The 26683-nt window shown below is 43.9% G+C and overlaps 1 protein-coding gene across 1 annotated transcript in view; it reads left to right on the top strand.

Annotated features, from left to right (window-relative positions):
- LOC140714004 (rab effector MyRIP-like) overlaps window positions 1–26683 on the top strand; it is a 706896-nt gene that overhangs the window by 31386 nt on the left and 648827 nt on the right. Inside the window, exon 2 of the mRNA XM_073024678.1 lies at window positions 16715–16859. Coding sequence (XP_072880779.1) covers window positions 16750–16859 — 110 coding nt within the window. The 5' untranslated portion in view covers window positions 16715–16749. The remainder of the gene's footprint in view (window positions 1–16714; window positions 16860–26683) is intronic.

Raw genomic sequence — 26683 nt, 5'->3', positions numbered from 1 at the left:
CCCTATTCCCCCGGCCCCCCCCCCCCACCCCGTGGATTGTCTGCACTTCTGATTACTTCAGAAAAGCCACTGGCATAATCAAATACCCCTCACATCCACACATTCTTTCTTATTCCACCACCCAACTCCCCCACCCAATCAAACAGAAGATACAAAAGCTTGTGAACAGACACCAACAGGCTCAAGAACAGCTTCTACCCTGCTGTTTAAAAAACATAGAACGATAGAAAACCTAGAGCACATTACAGGCCCTTGGGCTCACAAAGTTGTGCTGAACATGTCCCTACCTCATAAATTACTAGGCTTACCTATAGCCCTCTATTTTACTAAGCTCCATGTACCTGTCTAAAAGTCTCTTAAAAGACCCTATCATATCCACCTTCACCACCAGTGCCGGCAGTCCATTCCACGCAAAAAACTTATTCCTGACATCTCCTCTGTACCTACTCCCCAGCACCTTAAGCCTGTCTCCTCTTGTGGCAACCATTACAGCCCTGGGAAAAAGCCTCTGACTATCCACATGATCAATGCCTCTCATCATCTTATACACCTCTATCAGGTCACCTCTCATCCTCCGTCGCTCCGAGAAAGGCCAAGTTCACTCAACCTATTCTCATAAGGCATGCTCCCCAATCCAGACGACATCCTTGTAAATCTCCTCTGCACCCTTTCTATGGCTTCCTCACCCTTCCTGTAGTGAGGAAACCGGAACTGAGCACAGTACTCCAAGTGGTGTCTGACCAGGGTCCTATATAGCTGCAACATTATCTCTCAGCTCCTAAATTCAATTCTACAATTGATGAAGGCCAATACACTATACGCCTTCTTAACCACAGAGTCAACCTGTGTAGCTGCTTTGAGCTTCCTATGGACTTGGACCCCAAGGTCCCTCTGATCCTCCACATTGCCAAGAGTCTGACCATTAATACTATATTCTGCCATCATATTTGACTTACCAAAATGAACCACTTCACATTTATCTGGGTTGAACTCCATTTGCCACTTCTCAGCCCACTTTTGTGTCCTATCAATGTCCCACTGTAACATCTGACAGCCCTCCACACTATCCACAACACCCCCAACCTTTGTGTCATCAGCAAACTTACTAACCCATCCCTCCACTTCCTCATCCAGATCATTTATAAAAATCATGAAGAGTAAGGGTCTAAGAACAGATCCCTGAGGCACTCCACTGGTGACTGATCTCCATGCAGATTATGACCCGTCTACAACCACTCTTTGCCTTCTGTGGGCAAGCCAGTTCTGGATCCACAAAGCAATGTCCCCTTGGATCCCATGCCTCCTTACTTTTTCAATAAGCCTTGCATGGGGTACCTTATCAAATGCCTTGCTGAAATCCATATACATACATCTACTGTTCTTCCTTCATCAATGTGTCACATCCTCAAAAATTTAAATCAGGCTTGTAAGTTACGACCTGCCCTTGACAAAGCCATGCTGACTATTCCTACTCATATTATACCTCTCCAATGTTCATAAATCCTGCCTCTCAGGATCTTCTCCATCAGCTTACCAAACACTGAGGTAAGATACACTGGTCTATAATTTCCTGGGCTATCTCTATTCCCTTTCTTGAATAGGGGAACAACATCTGCAACCCTCTAATCCTCCGGAACCTCTCCTGTCCCCATTGATGATGCAAAGATCATAGCCAGAGGCTCAGCAATCTCCTCCCTTGCCTCCCACTATAGCCTGGGGTACATTTTGTCTGGTCACAGTGACTTATCCAACTTGATGCTTTCCAAAAGCTCCAGCACATCCTCTTTCTTAATATCTACATGCTCAAGCTTTTCAGTCTGCTGCAAATTATCACCACAATCACTAAGATCCTTTTCCATAGTGAATACTGAAGTAAAGTATTCATTAAGTACCTCTGCTATTTCTCCGGTTGCATACACACTTTCCCACTGTCACACTTGATAGGTCCTATTCTTTCATGTCTTATCCTCTTGCTCTTCACATACTTGTAGAATGCCTTGGGGTTTTCCATAATTCTGTCCACCAAGGCCTTCTCGTAGCCCCTTCTGGCTCTCCTAATTTCCTTCTTAAGCTCCTTCATAGTAGCCTTATAATCTTCTAGATCTCTAACATTACCTCACTCTCTGAACCTTTTGTAAGCTTTTCTTTTCTTCTTGACTAAATTTATGACAGCCTTTGTACACCACTGTTCCTGTACCTACCACAACTTCCCTGTCTCATTGGAATGTACCTATGCAGAACTCTACACAAATATCCCCTGAATATTTGCCACATTTCTTCTGTACTTTTCCCTGAGAACATCTGTTTCCAATTTAAGCCTCCAGTTTCCTGCCTGATAGCCTCATAATTCCCCTTACTCCAATTAAATGCTTTTCTAACTTTTCTATTCCTATCTCTCTCCAATACTATTATAAAGAAGATAGAATTATGATCACTATCTCCAAAATGCTCTCCCACTGAGAGATCTGACACCTGTCCAGGTTCATTTCCCGATACCAAATCAAGAACAGTCTCTCCTCTTGTAGGCTTATCTACATATTGTGTCAAGAAACCTTCCTGAACACACCTAACAAACTCCACCCCATCTAAATCCTTTGCTCTAGGGAGATGCCAATCGATATTTAGGAAATTAAAATCTCCCACCACGACAACTCTGTTATTATTACACCTTTCCAGGATCTGTTTCCCAATCTGCTCCTCGATATCCCTGTTACTATTGGGCGACCTATAAAAAACACCCAGTAAAGTTATTGACCCCTTCCTGTTCCTAATCTCCACCCACAGAGACTCTACAGACAATCCCTCCATGGCGTCCACCTTTTCTGCAGCTGTGACACTATCTCTGATCAACAGTGCTATGCCCCCACCTCTTTTGCCTCCCTCCCTGTCCTTTCTGAAACATCTAAAACCTGGCATTTGAGGCAACCAATCCTGTCTCTGAGCCATCCAAGTCTCTGTAATGGCCACCACATCACATCTTCAAGTACTGATCCACGCTCTAAGCTCATCCGCTTTGTTCACAACACTCCTTGCATTAAAATAGACACATCTCAAGCCTTCAGTCTGAGCGCATCGCTTCTCTATCACCTGCCTATTCTCCCTCTCGCACTGTCTACAAGCTTTCTCTATTTGTGAGTCAACTTCCTCTTCCCCAGTCTCTTCAGTTCGGTTCCCAACCCCCAACAATTCTAGTTTTAACTCCAGTAGCCTTAGCAAACCTCCCTGCCAAGATATTGGTTCCCCTGGGTTTCAAGTGCAACCCGTCCTTTTTGAACAGGTCACAGCTGCCCCAAAAGAGGTCCCAATGATCCAGATATCCGAATCCCTGCCCCTTGCTGTAATCCCTCAGCCATGCATTTATCCTCCACCTCATTCTATTCTCATTGTCGCATGGCACAGGCAGTAATCGCGAGATTACTACTTTTGCAGTCCTGCTTCTCAACTTCATTCCTAATTCCTTGTAGTCTTTTTTCAGGACCTCTTCCCTTTTCCTACCTATGTACCACGACCTCTGGCTGTTCTCCCTCTCACAGCAGGATATTTTGGATGCGATCTGAAGCATCCGGGACCCTGCACCTGTTTGTTATCAGACTCTTGTAAACACACAGCAAGAGCTGAGGAGCAGCTTCCACCCCGCTGTGTTTTATCAGACAATTGGATGGATCTCTTCTATGCTGAAGATGAACTCTTGTCCCTTGTACTTTATTTTCTACTTGCATTTTCTCTGTAACTGGAACGCTATATCTTTTATTCTCATTTAACATCTCCTTTTGGAATGATCTGTATGATGGTTTGCAAAATAGTTTTTCACTGTAGAGCAGAACATATGAGAAACCAATCCCACTATCATACTGGTTAGCACGGCTCTTTCAATTATTTTAGGATTGCTTTTTGAATTATTTTCCGTTTTGGGCTGAGTGGTAACCTCTCACTCAATGTTAGCAATGCTAAATCCAAGGAGCTGATTATTGACTTCAGGAGGAGGAAGCTGTAAGTCCATGAGCCGGTCCTCATCGGGGGGAGGGGAGGGGTTGGGGGAATCAGAGGTGGACATGGAGAGGGTCAGCAACTTTAAATTCCTTGGTCTTATCATTTCAGGGCATCCGTCCTGAGCCCAGCACATATGCTCAATTGTGAAGAAAGCATGGTAGTGCCTCTACTTCCTTAGAAGTTTGCAAAGTTTTGGCATGACATCTAAAACTTTGGCAAGTTTCTAAAGATGTGTGGTGGATAGTATTTAGACTGGTTGCATCACTGCCTGAAGTGGAAAGACCAATTCCCTTGATTAGAAAAATGTCCACGAAGTATTGGATGCAGTCCAATCAATCACAGGTAAAGCCCTCCCCATCATCGAACACATATATAAGGAGCACTGTTGCAGAAAGCAGCATCTATCACAAAGGGCCTCTATCACCCAGGTCATGCTCTCATCTCGCTGTTGCCATCGGGAAGAAGGTACAGGAGCCTCAGAACCCATGTCACCAGGTTCAAGAACAGTTATTACCCCTCAACCATCAGGCTCTTGAACCAGAGGGGATAACTCTATTCAACTTTAGTTGCCCCATCATGAGTTGTTCCCACAACCCACAGACTTACTTTCAAGGACTCATCATCACATGTTCTTGGTATTTATTGCCTATTTATTTATTATTTCTTTTTTCCTTTTGTATTCGCCCAGTTTGTTGTCTGTTGCATATTGGTTGTGTGACATGTGGCCTTTCACTGATTCTATAATGTTTGTTGAATTTACTGAGTATGCCCACAAGAAAACAAATCTCAGCGTTGTATATGGTGACATATGTGAACTTTGATAATCAATTTACCTTGAACTTTGACTTGTAGATCCTCTTTTTTTTCTCCAGAAGGTTTTTATTCAATGAGCTGATGGTCTGCCTTGGGACTTAAGACCTCAGGATGTGACTTCTAACCCCTTCTTTACATATCCTTTCCATCCTCTGCATTTTCATGTGCCTATCACCCCAGCAGTGCATTAAAAATACCCACCACACTCTGTGACAGACTTACTCCATATTGAATGGAATTGACTTTATTGCTTACACCCTTCATATACACGAGGAGTAAAAATCTTTACATTGCGTCTCTGTCTAAATGTGCAATTTATAGTCATTTATAATAAATAGTATGTATAACAGGATAGTCAATATAACATAGAAATACAGCTGTGTCAGCACAAGTTAATCAGCCTGATGGCCTGGTGGAAGAAGCTGTCCTGGAGCCTGTTGGTCCTGGCTTTTATGCTGTGGTACCATTTCCCGGATGATAGCAGCTGGAACAGTTTGTGGTTGGGGTGACTCAGGTCCCCCAATGATCCTTCAGGCCCTTTTTACACACCTGTCCTTGTAAATGTCCTGAATCATGGGAAGTTCACAACTACAGATGCGCTGGGCTGTCCGTACCACTCTCTGCAGGGTCCTGTGTTTGAGGGTAGTACAGTTCCCATACCAGGCAGTGATGCAGCCAGTCAGGATGCTCTCAATTGTGCCCCTGTAGAAAGTACTGAGAATTTGGGGGCCCACACCAAACTTCTTCACCCATTTGAGGTGGAAGAGGAGCTGTTGTGCCTTTTTCATCACACAGTCGGTGTGTACAGACCACGTGAGATCCTCGGTGATGTGGATGCTGAGGAACTTAAAGCTGTTCACCCTCTCAACCCCAGATCCACTGATGTCAATAGGAGTTGGTCTGTCTCCATTCCTCCTGTATTCCACAACCAACTCCTTTGTTTTTGCGACGTTGAGGGAGAGGTTGTTTGCTTGACACCACTGTGTCAGGGTGATGACTTCTTCTCTGTAGGCTGCCTCGTTATTGTTTGAGACTAGGCCAATCAATGTAGTGTTGTCGGCAAATTTAATGAGCAGATTGGAGCTGTGGGTGGCGACACAGTCATGGGTATACAGAGGGTAAAGGAGGGGCTTAGTACATAGCTCCGAGGGGCACCTGTGTTGAGGGGCAGAGGTGAGGGAACCCACTCTTACCACCTGCTGGCGATCAGACAGGAAGTCCAGGATCCAGCTACACAAGGCAGGGTGAAGGCTGAGGTCTCTGAGCTTCTTTTCGAGCCTGGGGGGAATTATGGTGTTGAATGCTGAACTATAGTCCAAGAACAGCATTCTGACTTAAGCATGCTTCTTCTCCAGATCTGTAAGGACAGTGTGTAGAGCTGTGACAATTGTGTCATATGTCGATCGGTTGTGTCAGTAGGCGAATTGTAGGGGGTCCAGTGTGGGTGGTAGCAAGCTGCAGATGTAGTCCTTGACCAGCCTCTCAAAGCATTTGATTATTATTGAGGTGAGTGTGACAGGACACTAGTTAATCAGACATTTTACCTTGGTCTTTTTAGGTACAGGGACAATGGTGAATGTTTTGAAGCAGGAGGGTACTCTACACTGGGAGAGGGAGAGATTAAAAATGTCTGTAAGCACACCTGCCAGTTGTGCCGCGCACATCCTGAGTACTCGCCCCGGGATGCTGTCCGGTCCCACAGCCTTGCGACTGTCCACCCATTGGAAACGCCTGCGTACTTTGGCCTCAGAGATGACCAAGCTGCCGGTCGCATCATCTGTAGACTTCTTCAGGGGCTCAGTGTCAGTAACATTGAATCGAGTGTAAAAAATTTAGCTCGTCTGGGAGAGAGGCAGCAATGTTAGAAACTCCATTGCATTTAGATTTAAAGTCTGCGATGGTATGCTGACCTTGCCATAAGTTGCGTGTGTTATTGGTGGATAGTTGTGTCTGGGCCGTGTCCCTCTGTTGTTGTATATTTCCTTACATTTGGAAATATATTTCCATATTTCCATATAGTAGATAGAAATGTATTTCCATATACTGTATTTCTTTTGAACTTTTTTCCTCTCACCTTAAAAGCTTGTCCTCTAATATTTTGACCCTGTCTGTGTTATCTAGGCCTCCTGCAATTTTATAAATTTCTGTCATATCTCTCATCAGACTCCGCTGCTCCCGGTTGTGCAGCCTCTCCCTTGGGTACGTGCCGTTTAGTCCAGACAGCATCCTCTTTTGTACAGAGAAACCTCCTGTATCCTTCTGTACCCTTTCCAAAACTTCCAACTTGGAGGACCAAGGAGCAAACTAAATTAGAATTTGTCAGTGGTCGTTGAATAGTATTAGCATGAGACATCCATTATTTGCTTTTCCTGCCATCGCAAACATCTTTTCCCTGGTGGACAGCCATACGTTTATTTCTCTGGTTCTTTTTGCTCCTTTGCCTAACCGGTGTGTTCTGTAGATGAACCAGACTGGTTGGTGGTGTCTGTGAGCATTGAGAGAAAATGCAGCGTTCTTGAAGCAAGAGGAAGGAAGTGTGAATTTTGTTTGGTTGACATTTATTGGCAGAGTTAATACTGGAGGGAGAAAACCAATTTTCCACATGGCCCTTTTGGGATTTTATTTTCTCTTTTTTATTGGTTAAAAGCAACAACAGTTGTAAAACGTTGCTGATGCAAGTCCTAGTACTGTTCAGTTTTCCAACGTGGCACTTGAGTGGTATAAAGATTTAATACCAGAGTTAACATTTTAAGAATTTTGTGGCCGCGATATTAAAACAAGCTGGTGGCGTGTATTGATGCTTGAAGCACTGGTTGGTGATAAAAAGAGATTTAGCAGGTTGTTGGGGGCTACTTCACTCCCCTGCAGGGTTTCTGGTTTAGCTGACCTGCTTTTCTTGAGGTCTGTGTTTTGTAATGACATTGTATGTAATAATTGGTCACTGCCAACTAGGAAAGACAATAAATATACATTTTACAAATGGACTTGTCAATGTCCTTTGCAAATCTTGGTGTTTGGCAGTGTCTCACAGCGATTTCTCCCCTTTGAATTGGGTGGAGGCGGTATGGGCTCAAATCCTACTCCAGATATGCAAGCAGTAGATTAGATCTTGTGTTCTGCTGCGTTGCTGAGGGAGCGAGGAATTGATGAGGCTTGATAATGCTCTTTTTGTCTCTTTGACAAAACTTCTCCAGCTGATTACACATGCAGCACCTTGCACCAAAGTAAGCAAAATTAGGCTGAAGCTTATGGAATAAATTTTCAAAGTAAATGGAATTATTGTCAAAAATATGTAAATGTCAAAAATCTGAAAATGGTTGAAGACCTTTTGTGTAATAACACTTGAGGAGGTGGATGGGAAAGTTGTAGAGGATATGAGCCAAATGCAGACAGATGGGATTAGCTTGGCCACTGGCAAGTTGGGCTGAAGGTTGTATGACTGAGAAGCAAGGAGGGTGAGGAAAGAATTGGTAGGACTAAGCAGATATTAATGAGAGGGTGAGGTCAGGTCTGCTTTGAGGAGAAGGCGTTAAAGTTCCAAACAGCTAGAGGAGCTCAGTGGTTCGAGCAGTGTCTGTGGAAGAAGGGAAGTGTCAAAACCATTATCTTCCCATTAATGCTGCTCGACACACTGAGTTCCTCCGGCATATCATTCATTATTGCAGGTTCCAGCATTTGTACTGTCTTCTGTCTCTGAAGCTGCTGAAGTTCCTAGTTCTCCAGTAACTAGGAAAGTTAAAGGGAGAGAACTTGCACAGTGGAACTGTAAACTGTCAAATACAGAGTTGTCCAAAATGCCCATGAGATCATGCTCTAGTCGTGGTGTTGTTGGCTGAAGGACAGCTACATACACATGATAAACAATTTGCAGGAAGTTACAGAATTTTGCAATGGCAGACACTATCTCAATGGCTCTCCACATGGCTATAGACCACCTGGCCAACACAAACACCTACGTCAGGATGCTGTTCATTGACTATGGCTCAGCATTTAATACCATCGTAACCACAATCCTAATTGAGAAGTTGCAGAACCTGGGTCTCTGTACCTCTCTCTGTAATTGGATCCTCAACTTCCTAACCAGAAGACCACATTCTGTGCAGATTGGTGATAACGTCTTCTCCTCACTGACGATCAACACTGGCGCACCTCAGGGGTGTGTGCTTAGCTCACTGCTCTACTCTCTATATACTCATGACTGTGTGGCTAGGCAGAGCTCAAATACCATCTATAAATTTGCTGATGATACAACCATTGTTGGTAGAATCTCAGGTGGTGATGAGAGTGCGTACAGGAGTGAGATGTGCCAACTAGTGGAGTGGTGTCATAGCAACAACCTGGCACTCAATGTCAGTAAGACAAAAGAGCTGATTGTGGACTTCAGGAAGGGTAAGACAAAGGAACACATACCAATCCTCATAGAGGGATCAGAAGTGGAGAAGGTGAGCAGTTTCAAGTTCCTGGGTGTCAAGATCTCTGAGGATCTAAACTGGTCCCAACATATCGATGCAGTTATAAAGAAGGCAAAACAACAGCTATACTTCATTAGGAGCTTGAAGAGATTTGGTATGTCGACAAATATGCTCAAAAACTTCTATAGTTGTACTGTAGAGAGCATTCTGACGGGCTGCATCACTGTCTGGTATGGGGGGGGGGGGGGCTGCTGCACAGGACTGAAAGAAGCTGCAGAAGGTTGTAAATCTAGTCAGCTCCATCTTGGGTATTAGCCGACAAAGTACCCAGGACATCTCCAGGGAGCGGTGTCTCAGAAAGGCAGCGTCCCCATTATTAAGGACCCCCAGCACCCAGGACATGCCCTTTTCTCACTGTTACCATCAGGTAGGAGGTACAGAAGCCTGAAGAGACACACTTAGCGATTCAGGAACAGCTTCTTCCCCTCTGCCTTCCGATTCCTAAATGGACATTGAACCCTCGGGCACTACCTCACTTCTTTTAATATGCAGTATTTCTGTTTTTGCATGTTTTAAATCTATTCAATATATGTATACTGTAATTGATTTACTTATTATTATTATTTTTATCTATATTATGTATTGCATTGAACTGCTGCTGCTACGTTAACAAATTTCATGTCACCGGTGATAATAAACCTGGTTCTGATTCTAATTCTGAATTTTTATACTTGGTCCACAAAACTCAGTGTGATTGAGCAGAAGATGGGATGCACTTCCTTCAGCTGACATTGGGCTTTACTGCAACTACGTAGGAGGCCAAGTGTATGGTTTAGAGTGGCAAGAAGGCATGAGATGCTGGACAACAGGGATGTTGGTTACCCCTGCAGATTGAGCACAAGCTCTCTGCAAAGGGGTCACAGTTATCTACGTGAGCCCCACATCTGCAATCCTTCCCTATCGTGTATCTGATCAAATGTCAATGTACCTACCCCAATTACTTCCTCTGGCAGCTCATTCCACATGGCATAGATAAAGTGGATTGTAGCAGTCTTTTTCCTAAGAGGGAGAGCCCAAAACTAAGGGCGAAGGTTCAGAGTGAGAGTAAAAATATTTGGAAGGGACCTGAGGGGCAACGTTTTCACACAGAGGGTGGTGAGTGTATGGAGTGAGCTGTCAGAGGAAGTGGTCGATGCAGGCACAATAGTATCATTTAAGAAGCACTTGAGTAGGTCGAAGGAGGGGCAATAGCAGGAGGGATATAGGGTAAATTGAAGAAATTGGGACTAGCTGTGTGGACAATGTGGTTGGCATGGACTGGTGAAGGCCTGTGTCTGTCCTGTATTGCTCTATGAATCAATATACCCACCACTCATCATGTGGAAAATGTTGCTCCTCAATTAAACATTACCCCTCATCTTAAAACTATGCCCTCTAGTTTGTGATTCTCTTTCCCTGGGAAATGACTGCATGTTTGCCCCTCACGATCTATAGGGTCAGCCTTCAGTCACCTATACTCCAATGAATAAAGTCCTAATTTTATTCTGTCTACAATTCAGACTGTCAGGTCCTGGCAGCAGTGTTGTTGGCTATCGGTGTATGAGTCAGTGTGGGCTCTGAGTGCAGTAAAAATTACCATCTGGTGGAAAGAAAGGAGGTGAAGCACAAGGTGCTCGGTACCTGTGTTTGCATGGAAAGTGCTGGAAGGAGGAGAGATAAATGAGCTGAGCAAAGGAGCAATCACTTCCCAATGCTGAGGGTGGAGGAGGGGAAGATGAGTCTGGCGGTGAAATCTCAAAGCTGGCAGAAAACGCTGTCTGAACGCAGAGCTTATGGGGTGGGAAGTAGAGAGAGGAGAACTCTTCCTTGCATTTAGATAGAACTTAGAAGACTATGGCACATGCACAGGCCCTTTAGATCATGATATTGCACTGGGCTAATTAAATAGCTCACTAGACTAATCCTCTCTGCCTACACAACCCCTTCCTTCTCTGCAAATCCCTGTGTCTTTCAAATACCTGTATCAAACTTATCTCCACTACTGCCCCAGCAGTGTACCCATCACTCCCCGTATCATTAAAAATATATATTGCCACGTGGTTATCTCTGAACTTGCTCTCTCTCACCTTGAGTGAATTCGCCCTAGTATTGGAAAGAGATCCAGTTCTGTACTCTATCTCTGCCTCTTGCTCTTATAAACCACCATCAGATCTTACCCCAGTTTCACTATTACAGAGAAGATAACAGGTCTGTCTAACCTGTTCTTATTTCACATGTCCTGTAAGTAAGGCAGCCTCCTGCTGAACCTCGTTTGCAGCTTCTTCAAAGCTTCTGCATCCTCACTGTAAGTGGATGACCAGACATAGCCTCAGCGGAGATTTACCACTCCTTTCAAACCCCGCTGCTCCTCAACTGATCAAGAACATAGAGAAGCAGAAGTCATCATTCAGGAAGGAAATCCTTTCAAATATACCCATGGATGGGACTTGGAGATGGAATGGAATTATTATAGCACCCAGTGGGTGGTTCTCACGAACCTACCCTTGTGAAGAGACAGATTCAGGAAGGAAGGGAAGAGTCAGAGGTGGACCATGGGAAGGAGAGAGCAGGATGGTAATTGTCAACAAGAAAACAAAGTTTGAGTTCTGTATGAGTGTAGGAGGTGGCACCCAATGCCCATTGATCTGTCTGATAAAGGAGGAGTCCTGAGTAGACTACATCGAACTGTTCAGTATGACCCACAGAAAGCTGAAGGGTATAGTGTGGGCCCATGGCAGTTTCTATTACTTCACTTTCTGAACCAGGGAAAGCAAGGTGCAGGCGGTTTTTGAAGTTGAGAACTCTCTTACCAAGTTTGCCTTCAGGTAACTTCCATTTTGCTTCAGAACCAGCTAGTTCTACTGTAGGTTACTCATCTACTTCTGGCTTTCCCTTTACTTCTCTGATATGACCCTGCATCTTGCTGCATTCTTTCTCCAATTACCCATTTTAACTATCAGAGATGTTCGTCCCCTCCTGCACCTTCTCAACAACATGTGCTTGTTTTCTCTTTTCCAATTTTGAGGAATAGTCTTTGAACTGAAAGGTTAACTTGCCACAGGTACTGGCTGACCTGTTGAGTGACTCCAGCATTTCCTGATTGAAGCGGGCAGTGAAGGAAGGAAGAGCAACATAGAACTTGGGAATTCCCTTCGTCCCACTGTGTCTGTACCAATTGCAATGCCAGTTTTACTCATCCATCTCCTGTGTATATTCCATTATACCAGAAGGGCAGAATTTGTTCTGCAAACATTGAGTTTGACAAATCATTACATAAAATTACATCCAAAGCGTCTCAGTGCTGTTTCATGCAGAACATTGGTCACTGACTTCCTATCAGAAAAATATCCTCTACTGCTATCTTGTGTCTTCCATGACAAATAATATTTTGGTTCCAAATTACCAGCTCACTGTTGATCCCATGTACCTTAATCTTCTGGATTAACCTACCATGAGAAACCTTACATGGACTTGCACAAGTCCATGTAGAGAACATCCATGCCCTACCCTCAATCATATTTGTCACTTCCTCAAACAAAATTCAATCGCATTTGAGAATCAGGACCTCCCCTCACAGAACCATGTGTTCTATTCCTAATAGGTCCATGCTTTTCCAAATGCAATTAGATCTTACCCCTAAGATTCTTCAGTAATTTCTCTACTACAGATGCTAGGTTTGTTGGCCTTTAAAGTCCTGATTTGTCCATGTTGTCCTTCTTAAAGAAAGGAACAATTTTGGCTATTTTCCAGTTTTCAGGTACTTTGACAGTAGGTAGAGAGGATGCAGAGATCTGTCATGGCCCCAGCAATTGCCTTCCCCGTGATAGGCTCTGAGGACTTATCTACTTTTGATCTACAAGAAACGCAACATGATCACCTTGATAACAATATGCTATAGAATATCTACATAACCCTTCCTAGTAGTACCATTGTCTGTGTCCTTTTATTGGTGAATACATGAAGCAGCCATTGAGGGCTTTGCTCATTTCCCTTCATTTTTTTAATCCTTGATTGGACCTACTCTTCCCCTAGCTCTTGCTCTTGCTCCTAAAACATGTAAAATGCCTGGGGATTCTCCTTAAACCTACTTGCTAAGGACAATTCCTGCCCTCTTTTGTTCTCCAAATTTCTTGTTTAAGTTCCTTCCTGCTTCCTTAATGTTCCTTACACAAGGGTCTGCAGATTCTGGAATCTGGAGCAAAGAAAATGATTGCTGCAGGAACTCAGTGGGTCAGGGAGAATCTGTGAAGGCAGACGGGTTTCTAACATTTTGAGTCATCAGGACCGCGTGTGTAGAGGAGAGATGGTCAGTATAAGAGGTGAAAGGGAGGGGTTAAGTAGAAATGTTCAGGGGATAGGTGAAGCTAGGTGTGGAGGGGCATGATGGGCAGAGGGAACCAGCTTGTGCCAGAGCTGGGTAGTGCAAGGGCTGCGGAGCGATTTGCAGGGGGTTGAAAGGACCTGGGTGGACCAGAAGGGGAGAGAGAAAGGAACACAGGAGGTGCAGAATATCTAATAAACTTCTTTTTATCTGAATTTACAATCTTCTGTCATCCAGGGTTTTCAAACCTTGTGAAAATCTTCATTTTCACAGGAAAGTGTTGATCCTAGACTCTAGGTATATAACCTTTAAAAGATACCCTTATGTCGGATGTGGTCTTTCCCTCAAAAATTGCTCCCAACCTGCTGTCTTTAGATCCTGCCTGATACTGTTGTAATTGGCCTCCAAATTAACATTTTAAGCAGAGAACCAGTCATACTCTATCCATAACTATCTGAAAACTTTGGGAATAAAGTTGAGAATTAGATCATCACTGACATGTGTTGTGCAATTTGTGCAAGACGTAAAAATTACTATCTGTTACTATACAAAATAAAATAATGCAGAAGATTAATAGTGAAATAGTGTTCATGGGCTTAGGGACTGTTCAGAAATCAGGTGCCTGAGAGGAAGAAGCTGTGCCGAAAACTTTGAGTGTGGGTCTTGAGGCTCCTGTCCTCATCTGGGACATGTCCCAGGTGGTAAGGGTCCTTAATAATGGATGCTGTCACCTTTTAAAGATGTCCTCAAAGGTGGGCAGGCTTGTGCCTGTCATGGAGCTGGCTGAGTCTGTGCCCCTCCTCAGCCTCCACCCAGGTGGTGATGCGACCAGCTAGAATGCTGTCTATGGTACATCTTTAGAAAGTTGGTGATGTACCTAATCTCTTCAAACACCTAATGAAGTATGGCTGCTGGCATGCCTTGAGATTGCATCAATATGTTGGGCCCAGGATAGATCCTCTGAGATGTTCACACCTGCAAACTTGTAGCTGACCCCTCAATGAGAATCTCTCATCGACTGTGATCAGCGAATGGAGAAAACTCACTCCCCTGGTCAGGCTTCTTTCCAATACAAGATCCAGTATGGCTCCTTTCCTGGTTAGATTATGTACAATTGTTTCAAAAGCAGTCCTGGATGCAAATTCAAAATCCAGACCCATCTAAGCTATTGGAACTAAGGGTAACAGTCAACACTGTGGTAGGTGTGAAAGGAAGGGGCTTCACATCGAGGCTGTGCAAGACTCTGTGCATGTCAGTGAAGAAACTGGGTTCAGAGGAGTATAACCAGGAACGGTACACTCCTTGCCAGCATCTGCTGCCTTACACGATGGAGTCTTGCTTATCATCTGAAGTTGCTAAACTCAGACAGCTGCAGGGAGCAACCAAGGCTTTAACTGAGAGATAGTGATTCGCTTCAATGTGTCATTCTTGGATATGGAAGGATCAAGATTCTGTCCTGCTTAGTGTATGAAGTGTGTTTGATGGCTTCTGTTCTGAGTTCAGAATTATGGATGAGGAAATAACATTGAAAATTACTGAATACTGAAAAGTCTGGATAGTGGATGTGGAGCAATGTTTCCTTTAGTTAGTAATGACCAGTGTGCACAAAAATCTTGTGCTGTGCAGTTTTTTTTGCCCAGTGACACCAACGTGAGCACTGAATTTTATATTCAGAGGTATTCATCTTAACAGCTAGCAAAACACTGTCAATAAGACCTTTGATCTCCTCTGGGTTTGAAGGATTTTGCTCTTGTTCATCTGCACTCTCACAAGACATATGTAGCAGGCCTATAGCGGGTAATGAAGGATTTTCTAGCCGGAGCTTCTGCACACTGCCCATGTGTAATTTGCTTGTTAAATGACGATTTAAAAAGTCAAGTTTCCAAATATCACTCCACTTCTTCCCACTTGCAATTTCTCCAGCAACTTTTGCATCATGACAATACACGCAGGTAACACCACTTTCTGTGTTGTACTTTAATATTTCTCGTAGCTGCACATTCCTGACCTCATGAGCTTTCGGTGTAGCAGTTTCTGCTGTTTCATTAAGCCGTTCCTCTTTAAATGAACCCGCGGTTCTTTTGCGCTTCAGCACTTTGCTTCTTTGGAATTTGACACGGTGAATCAATCGTTTCTTCAAAACAGTATAAGTAAGCCAGTTCTAAAATCTGCAGGCAGATCATTGCAAACTCCACGTTGTCAACACCGTCTGCATCAGAAACCAAGAAAGGAAATGTGATTGTGCACAATTGTGAAATGTAGTTAACATGCCAATGAGGTGGAGGGTGACCTATTGTGTGCAGTTTAAATTCCTTTGAGCACTAGTAGCAAAAGATGTGAGCGTGTGCACATGTGCACACCTTAGAGGGAACATTGATGTGGAGAGGATGTAGGGAAGTCTAGGATCTGATGGCACAGCAGAGGTGTGGAGAAATTTCTTCAACTGGAGTTCAAAGTTCAAGGTAAATTTATTCTCAAAGTATGTATACTATATAAAACTTTGATTTTTTCTGCAGGCACCTAGAAAAAAATAAATACAACAGAATCCATGAAAATGATACATAATAAAGGTAGAAAGTGAGCCTACAGACTGTGTAGTCAGTTAACTGTTGACGCAAGTGAAACTACCTATGCCATCCAGGAGCCTGAAGGTTTTAGGACAATAGCTGTCATTAACCTGATGGCGTGGAACCCAAGGCTCCTGTAACTCTTGCTCGATGGTCATAACAAGAAGAGAGGCAGATAGATCAAACGCAGGCAGATGGGATAGGCTCAGGTGAGGTGATCTTGGCTGGCACAAAGTAGAGGGGCTGAACATTTGTGTTCCGCTCTTGGGCCTCAATGCTCTAATCTAGCTTGAAGTCTGCCCCAGTGATGGCTGACCTTTGTCCACTTCAAGGAGAAGTTTCTTGCCCTGGAGGCAAAGTCACTGGATGAATTTAAGGCAGAGATTGATGGCTCTTGATTGGTAACTAGGTTGAAAGTTATAGAGGGAAACTAAGAGAATGGGATTGAAAGACAAAAAAAAATGTCATGCATGAGTCGATGGTGGAGCAGACTAGATAGGCTGATTGGCCCAATTCAGCTCCCGTATCTTTGGTCTTGTAGACTAACGTTGTTGTGAAAACTCTGTTCTCAGGTTGAGACAGCCTGCTGAGTGCAGATACAGAGAGGATGGGGAAGAAGCTGGACCTGACTACTTTAACAGAGGACGAAGCAGAGCATGTGCTGCAAGTGGTCCAGCGGGATTTTCACCTTCGGAAGAAGGAGCAGGAGCGACTTAGGTAGGAATTACATTTTGGGATAATTTCAGCCTTTCAAGAGCACCAGTAGCAGATATTGAGATAAAATGTGGACACAACTGAGTGGCCAGAGCTTAGGTCTGAACACAATTGTTGACATTTTTTTGCGTGGTAAACTCCAGCCTGCTTAAAAAAAACTGCTTCTTGGCAGTCAGAACCTAGAACAGTGTAATTGACAGTTGCTTGGTATCACAATTATATTTTTATTGAAAAATTGATTAGAATCTGTATCCCTGTTTGCAAGTAACCATACAGTGTGAAAGCTGTGTTTTGTTTTAAATAAAGATACTTGTTTCTCAGTAAAAGGACTACTCAGTCAGGCAGCATCTGTACAGAGAGAAAAATGGTTAACCCTTCAGGTTGGTATCCTTGCTTTTAGTGTAAATTTCTCGGCATCTTCCACCACATTTGTGGAATACTTGGATATTCTCAGAACATCAGAAAATAGGAAGCGGGGTAGGCCACTGTCCCATTGAACCTACCCTGCCATTCAGTATGATCCTAGTTGATCTGTACTGGCCTTAACTTCTCATCTGTGCCAGCTCCCCAGAGCCCCAGTTCCCCAGTCTGGAACTTGGCATCGGATGGCACAGAAACAGGTCCTTCTGCCCACAATGTTGTACCAAACTAATTAAGCTAATCAATTTTAAATACTTATCTGTCTCAAATTTATTTAATGACCTGACCTCCAACAGAGGAGTGCCCCAAAGAATGAAGGACAGTTAAATGTTAGAACCCCAAAGTCCCCCCGCAGCTCCCCTCCCTCCTGCGAGTTAGCGGCAGCAAGCACAATCCCCTCTTCCCCCCACCGGCAAAAAAAAAGCATTGTCTCCTGTCACAGCGCACTCAAGCGTGCAGCAAAAGCAACAGTAAAGACACAGACTTGCAGTACTCCAAAGACTACATTGTTCACCCGGCATTCAACATACCACAGGCTCTCTCTCTCCCTAATGAGACGTCTCTGCTTCACAGCGAGAGGGCAGGCAGACATAACAAACAACTCGCTGGTTTACAATGTTAAAAGTCCGTTCCATTACTTTTCTCGAGCTCTGTGCCCAAAGATCTCAGGTCTCTGGGCACACAGCCAAAGATGTTCCAGCTCCCACGACACACCGGTCTGGGACACTGACCTTCAATCCACCCTTCTCCAGAGCCCCGAGATCCTAGGCCTCCAAAGCGGAGCCGAACTCTTAGTCTGAGTCCTTGGCGTGCTGAACAACGGCCAGTTGTGAAAACCCGAGAGTGGGTCCCATTCCCGCAAAGAGCCGTAGTCAGCGTTTAACTCCAGGTCAGGGTCTTCAAAAAGAACCCTGAACGGGAAAAATAGAGATATTAAAGATGGAAATAGAGCTGTTTCCGAAGATGCAAGCAAAGAAGTCGTCATTTAGCGCTATCATCCATTCGCTCTGCCTCCCGGTTGTGATCGCAGGATTGCTATTAGTGTCACGTGCTAGTGAGGCCAGAACTGGGAAGATTATCCAGTTTAATACATGGCTAAGAAGGTGGTGATTTTAGAAGAGTTTTGGATCATTAGTCTATCTTCCAGGGAAGGTGGGACCTGTACAGAAGAAATGGTTTGGACCTGAACTGGAGGGGACTAATATCTCAGCAGGAAGACTTATTAATGCTGCACGGTGGGGTTTAAACTAGAGTTTCAGGGGGATGGAACCAGAATTCCAGAACAGTCAATGGAGAGGTTCTGGAGGCATGTATCAGTAAGACCTCAGACAAACTTAGGTTGAACGCAGTGTGACTAGTGTCCTGATCTGCGTATATTCCAATGCAATGAAAGGCGCTGAAGATGGGTAGCTGGTTTACAAACAGAGGTAATGTGTAGTGAGGATATGCTGTTGACAGGAGAAAATTGCAGTCAACAGGTTGAGTTGCAACATAAAAGGCAGACACAGTTGAAAAGAGTGAATACAGGACTGAAGGTGTTATGTTTGAATGTGCACAGTATATGAACTAGTAGCACAATTACTGGTTGGCAGGTATGATGTTGTAGGCATCGCTGAATCATGGCTGAAAGAAGATTATAGCTGGGAGCTTTATGTCCAAGGATACACATTGTATCAAAAGAATAGTCTGGAAGGCAGAGGGGGGCAGTGTTTCCCTGTTAGTAAAAAATGAAATCAAATCATTAGAAAGCGGTGACATGGGGTTGGAAGGTGTTGAATCGTTGTAGATAGAGCTAAGGAACTGCAAGGGTAAAAAGACCCTGATGGGAGTTGTATTTACACCCCAAACAGAACTATGGATGTGGTCTACTAATTACAACAGGAGATAGAAAACGTATGCCAAAAGGGCAGTTTTACAATAGTCACGGGGGATTTCAATATGCAGATAGATTGGGATAATCAGGATTCCAGGAGAGAGGATTTCTAGAGTGCCTATGAGATGGCTTTTTAGAGCAGCTCGTGGTTGAGCCCACTAGGGGACCATCTATTCTCAACTGAATGTTGTGGAATGAACTGGAATTGATCAAAATGCTTACAGTAGAAGAACCCTGAGGGGCAAGTGATCATAAAATAATTGATTTCACCCTGAAATTTGAGAAGGAGAAGCAAAAGTCCGAAGTATCAGTATTCCAGTGGAGTAAAGGGAATAACAGTGACATGAGAGAGGAGTTGGCCAGAACTGATTGGAAAAGAACACTGGCAGGGATGATGGCTGAGCAGCAATGGCTGGGATTTCTGGAGACAATTCAGAAAGCATCCCAAATAGGAATAAGTATTCTAAAGGAAAGATGACACAACTGTGGCTAACAAGAGAAGCCCTATGTTGAGTTCAACAATGGCATCTCCTGTAATGAGCTGGTGCCAAACTAATATCAGTCTCTGCCATTCCTTTGGTTTCAACACCCGCATGGAGAGGGGGAGCCTGCTACAGGGGCAACAGCTTGCTCTCCGTATCATACTGCCCAGGCTTGTGCATCAAGTAGACAGCTGGGATGCAACGTCCATGGTCGTCCCTGGCCTCCAGATAAGCTTGGACCTTGTGGAGGATACTAAATTGGGTGAAGACAAATTATGATGTTATTAGACAGGAGCTATGGGGAATTAACTCTTATTAGGCTCGTAGTGGTAGTGTGATCACTCAAGTTGAGTATGACCTCCTAAGGGGTTGTCAAGTACACATATGAAGTGGGAGTTGTCTGAAGACCATTACGTCAGAGCTCAGGACTGCATGTTCCAGTAAGGATGAAGGATGTGGATGGCAGGTTAAGGTAATGGAAGGTTATGAATTTAGTCAAATAGAAAAAGAAAGCATATGTAACATTTATGAAGTTAAGATCAGTCAGGGATATAAAAATAGTAGGAAAGAGTTCAAGCAAAGGGCCAGGAATACCAAAAGGGGCCATGAAATATCCTTGGCAAGTAGGATTAAAGAGTTCCAATGTGTTACTTTAAAAGCAAGAAGATAACTAGGGAGAGGGTAGGAAAAGAGAATTGTGCCTTGGTAATATCTGTATTGTCATAGTTAGTATGTTTTATAGTTTATAATATACTTTATAAAAGGGTATCTCATAGAAACATTCCGATTGTTGAAAGGCCTGAGCAGATTAGATATGGCAAATTATTTCCCATGGTAGGGGAGTCTAGGACAAGAGGGCATGTCTTCAGGATTGAAGGACATCCATCTAGAACAGAGATGTGGAGAAATTACTTTAGTCAGAAGGTGGTAAATCTGTGGAATTTGTTGCCACGAACAGCTGTGGAGGTTAAGTCATTGGGTGCATTTAAGGCAGAGATAGATGGGTTCTTGATCAGCCAGGGCATCAGAGGGTATGGGAAGAAGGCAGGGTATGGGGAGATTACTGGAGGAATTGGATCAGCCCATGATTGAGTGGTGGAGTAGACTCGATGGGCTGAATGGCCTACTTCCCCTATATCTTATGATCTTGTAAGTCAAAACCAGCATAAAGCCAAAGAGAGGGCATATAATAGAGCAAAATTAGTGGAAAGTTAGAGGCTTGTGAGCCTTTGAAGAACTAACACAAGGCAACTAAGAAGGTCATTAAGAAGGTAAAGATGGAATATGAATGTAAGCTAGCTAATAGTAGTAAAGAGGTTATCAAAAGATTCTTCAGATACATAAAGTGTAAAAGAGTGGCTGGAGTGGATATCGGACCCCCCCCCCCCCCCCGCTGGAAAAGGGTGCTGAAGAGGTAGTAATGGGGGCAAGGAAATGGTGGATGAACTTAATGAGTACTTTGCAACATTCTTCATTATGGAAGACACCAGCAGTGTGGTGGAAGCTCCAGGTGTCAGAAGTTATGAAGTGTGTGAAATTACCATTACTAGAGAGATGATCCTTGGGAAACTGAAAGGTCTGAAGGTAGATAAGTCACCTGGACCAGATGGTGTACACCCCAGGGTTCCGAAATAGGTGGCTGAAGAGATCGTGGAAACATTAGTAACGATCTTTCAAAAATCACTAGAATCTGGAATGGTTCTGGAAGACTGGAAAATTTAAAATGTCACTCCACTCTTCAAGAAGGGAGAGAGGCATAGGAAAGGAAATTGTAGGCCAGTCAGTCTGACCTCAGTAGGTGGGAAAATGTTGGAGTTGATTATCAAAGATAAAGTGTCCGGGTACTCGGAGGCACAGGATAAAATAGACTGTAGTCAGCATGGTTTTCTCAAAGGAAAATCTTGCCCTGATAAATCTGCTGGAATTCTTAGAAGAAACAATAAGCAGGGTAGACAATGGAGAATCAGTTGAAATTATACACTTGGATGTTCAGAAGGCCTTTGACAACGTGCCACACCTGAGGACGCTACACAAGTTAGGAGCCCATGGTATTACAGGAGAAATTCTAGCATGGGTAAATCAGTGGCTGATTGGCTGATTGGCAGAAGGCAAAGAATGGCAGTAAAGGGAGCCTTTTCTGGTTGGCTGCTGGTGACAAGTGGAGTTTCACAGGACAGATTCTTTTTACGTTATATGTCAATGATTTGGGTGATGGAATTGATGGCTTTATTGCACAGTTTGCAGATGATATGTAGACAGGTAGAGACACAAGTAGTTTTGAGGAAGTAGAGAGGCTACCAAAGGCCTTGGATCAGGAGAATGGCCAAAGAAATGGCAGATGGAATACAGTCTATGGTCATGCAATTTAGTAGAAGAACTGAAAGGGTTGATTATTTTCTAAATGGAGAGAAAATACAAAAAAAGAGGTGCAAAGAGACTTGGGAGACCTTATGCAGGGTTCCCTAAAGGTTAATTTGCGGGATGGGTCTGTGTTGCAGAAGGCAAATGCAATGTTAGCATTCATTTCGATAGGACTAGAATGTAAAAGCAAAGATGCCATGTTGAGAATTTATAAAGTGCTGGTGAGCTCTCACTTGGGAGTATTGTGAGCAGTTTGGACCCCTTATCTTAGAAAGGATATGCTGAAACTGGAGAGGGTTGAATGGACGTTTGTAAAAATTATTCCAGGATTGAATGGCTTGTCATATGAAGAATATTTGATGGCTCTGAGCCTATATTCACTAGCAATCAGCAGAAATGTCTTTGAAACCTATCATATGGTGAAAGATCTTGATAGAGTGGATATTTCCTATGGTGGGAGAGTTTAAGACCAGAGGACATAGTCTCAAAAGAGAGGGGCTTCCTTTTAGAACTGAGATGCGGAGGAGTTTTTTTAACTGAAGAGTGTTGAATCCGGATTTCTTTTCCACAGGCAACTGTGGAGGTCAAGTGTAAGGAGTTTGTATGTTCTCCCCATGACTGTGTGGGTTTCCTGTGAGTGCTCCAGTTTCCTCCCACAATCCAAAGAAGTACCTGTGGGTAGGTTAATTGGCCATTGTAAATTGTCACATGATTAGGCTAGGATTAAATAGGGTGTTACTTGGCAGCATGGCTTGAAGGGCCAGATGGGCCTACTCCATGCTCTGTTTCAATAAGTATGTAAATAAAGTCTTTATGTATGTTTAAGGCAGAGGTTGATAGACTCCTGATTGGACAGGGCATGAGGGATAGGGGAAGAAGGCAGGAGATTGGGGCTGAGAAGAAACATGGATCTGCCATGATAAAATGGCAGACCAGACTTGATGGGCCAAGTGGCCTAATTCTGCTCCTAGCATGGTTTTATGGTCTTCTGGAATTAAAGGGAACAGAAGCGAGCATAAGAAGGGGAAGGTTTGGAGTGACAGGAGAACAAGCTGACAGGTGATAGTGAGACCAGCTGAGGTAGAAGGTGGGTCGATGGGATGGGCAGATGTTTAAGAATCTGGGAGGTGATTGGTGGAAGAGGTAAAGGCTTGAGGGTGAAGGAATCTAATAGGAGAGGACATCAGACCAAGGAATAAAGAGAAGTAGGAGGGAAACCAGAGGGAGCTGATGGGCAGGTCATCAGGGTTGGAGGGGAGAAGAGAAGGAGTGAGGGGGTAATGATAAAAAAGGGAAAAGGAAAGTAGTAATTACAGAAAGTTTCAGAAATCGATGTTTATGCCATCAGTTTGGAGGTATCTGGATAGAATGCATCATGTAGTGTAAAGATCAAGAATTGGGGAGGGTCAAAGGGGAAGTGCTAAAACCTGCCGAGGAACTAGAAGCCCTGTCATTTTCCTGATTGGTGTCAACATAATTGGACCAGATTCAGATTCAGATCAATTTATTTATCACATACATTAAAGTGAAATGTGTTGCTTGCATTATCAACACAAACTAAGGATGCCCTGGGGGCAAGTATCAGCACACATTACATGCCCACAATGTTCATCAGACAACACAAGCAACAACATTAACACAGAACAGCAAAACGAGCTCCTTTTCTCCCACACGCAGGCAGGTCTCCAAGCCCAGGAAAAGACATCTCCAGGCCACCAACCTCTGTGTGAGCCCGACTCACAGACATCAGGCCCCACACTTCCAGACATGCTGACTCAAGGAGCCTTTACTATCAAGTTTCAACTTTCAGAGCCGCTGGCTTCGGGCTTTGAGCTCGGCAATCATGACATTTTGAACTCCGGGCCTCACACAGTGGTTGGGTGTGTGGCCTTTTTCTTGGCAGGGTCCTCAGCTCTGCTGGTTTCATATTAGGGAAACACTCAGTAGTCATTACAGCAGGATAGAAGCTGTCCTTGAACCAGGGCAAGCTATTAATTATATTCACTATTAGGAACTTAAAGCTCTAAATGCTCTTGACCTTCGCACTTTTATTTATTTATTGAGATAGAGTGCAGAATCAGCCCTTCTGGCACTTAGAGCCAGGCCACTCAGCAGTCCCCTGATTTAACCCTAGCCTGGTTACAGGACAATGTACAATGACCAATTAATCTACCAACCAGTTAATTTTTTAAAACATTTGTAACTAGGAGCATGTGCACAATCCTCTCCTCCTTTGCAGAAGTCTGCGTCCAGTTTTTGTTTTGCTGACTTTTGAGGAAAAGGTTGTTGCCGTATACTCAGGCCTGTTATTTGATATATGGCCCAATACAATGATGTAATCTGTAAACTTGTAGATGGAGGGAGAACAGAATCTGGCCTCGTAGTCATGAGTGTACGCGGAGTAGAGTATGGGCAGAGGACACAATTTTGAGAATAATCATGGCAGAGGTGTTGCTGCCTGTTCTTACTGATTGTGGTCGGTTGGTCAGGAAGTCAAGGGTCCATTTGTAGAGGGAGACATTGACTTCCAGTGTCCAGAATTTGGTGATGAGTTGGCTTGGAAATAGAGTATTGAAGGTGGAGCTGTAGTCAATAAACAAACTAACCTAGGTGTCCACTGTTCAGATCCTCCGGAGATGAGTGTAGAGTCATGGAGATAACATCTACAGTAGAACTGCTTCAGCAGTAGATGAATTGCAGTAATCGAGGTAGTCTAGGAGGCTGGAATTAATGTATGCCATGTAGCAGACTCTCAGCGCACTTCATGATGGTGGGTAGCTGAGCACTGGACAGTAGTTATTAGGGAATGTTGCCTTGTTTCTCTTGGTACAAGGACGATAGTCGTCTTCTTAAAGCAAATAGGAACCTCGGATTGAAGCAGGAAGATGTTAAAAATGTTGGCAAATATTCCCAGCAGCTGATCTAAGGACATGGCCAGGGACATCATCAGCATCAGATTCACTCTCTGGAAGACTGACATTGTGTCTTTATCGGTGACCATGGGGTCAGATGCATTGGTGGTTATTGAGGTGGGTGGTAACAGTCAAATCTTCTTCTTTTCAAAGTGTGTATAGAATCCACTAAGCTTATCCGTGATGCTGCTGTGTCACATAAGCCCTGGCACAACTGAGGACTGATACTGTCTCTTGGCATTCCTGATAACTTTAGCTTTGGTCAAGGTCAACGCTGCACTCATGGATTTAAGTATGGAGTGGCTCGTCAGGTTTGTTCATGGTTTCTGGTTTGGTGCACCTGGAATTTTCTCTTTTCTGCACGGTGTTCAGCACCCTTGCTGACGAAGTCCATGATGGAGGTGACATTCTCATCTAGGTTGGCTGTTGAGTCTGAATGTAGACCATTCTATTGACTCAAAGCAGTTGCATAGAAGCTCATCTGCTTCCTCAGACCAGTACTGAATGATCTGTATTGGATCCTCATGTTTTAGCTTTTGTTTGTATGCAGGGATAAGTAACATAACTTGGTGATTTGATTGACCTGATGTGGGTGGTGGGTGGTGCAGTAGGTGTCTGTATTGGTGGTTGGGCCCCTCATGGGACAGGAGAACCAGAAGGGATAACTTCACTCAACTTCACTCACCCCAACATTGAACTGCTCCCACAGCCCATGGACTCACTTTTAAGGACTCTTCATCTCAATATTTATTGTTTATTTATTATTATTTTGTTTTGTGTTTTTTTTTTGTATTGAGAGTTTGTTGTCTTTGCACATTGGTTGTTTGTCTTGTGTGCAGTTTTCAATGATTCTATTGTATTTACTGTGCATACTCACAAGAAAATGGATCTCAAGTTAGTATATAGTGACATTTGTACTTTGATAATGCACTTTTTTTGAAGACTCTGACTTTGAAGTTATTCCAAGATGGGTGAGCAAGAATTTGGCAGGACTGTCATATCCAAGCTTCATGAGGGGCTGATTAAGAAGCAGGCTCTCTGCCTCCACATTTGTCCAAGGACTCCATCTGGTGAATTGAGAATTGTGGCTCACTTGGTGCGGTCAGGTGCAACAGGTGTAACCACATTTCTGTGTTGCACATCGTGTTTCCGTGATCTAGAGCACAGTGGTCCCTCAGTTCTCTTTGGTAGGCTCGTCTTGCTCTTTGTTTATCAACTAGATGTTAGCTAGTAGGATTCTGAGGAGGGTGGGGGCTTCTTTAACCACACTGTTTGTTTCACCTGCTACCCATTCCTCTTAGCAAACTTTTAAGTGGAAGTGGCTATGTCTGGGTGAGCACTGGGAATCCTGTAGTAGGTTCATCTGGACTCAAAGGGAACTGATTTCTTCTGGGCACACCTGGAAGACCACCTGGCCTGAAAGGCAAGTTGTTGTTCTCGCCACGTCTGTAAGTCCTGCCATGGGGTAGGGTTCCCCCAGAGATGGGGGGTAGAGCCGGTATTGGGGCTTTTGGCCTCAAGTGACGCAACTGTCTCCACAAGGACTTCAGAAGTTTCTTTTCTAGCCCATAAAGTCTGAGGATATGTTCTGTCAAATCCTGGGGATTTATAAGACCAGATGACATAGGAGCAGAATTAGACCGTTCAGCCCAACACCACTATTGGGGGTGGTTTAAGCTAATACAGCAGCCGGATGGGACCCAGTATGATAGATCTGAGGGTGAGCCAGCAGGTTTACAGATGGGTGTAATATGTATTTAAGGAAGGACAAGCCAATGA

This window comes from Hemitrygon akajei, chromosome 20 (assembly GCF_048418815.1).
Source record: "Hemitrygon akajei chromosome 20, sHemAka1.3, whole genome shotgun sequence".
Taxonomy (NCBI): Eukaryota; Metazoa; Chordata; class Chondrichthyes; order Myliobatiformes; family Dasyatidae; genus Hemitrygon; species Hemitrygon akajei.
This window is presented reverse-complemented; position numbering and strand designations above follow the sequence as displayed.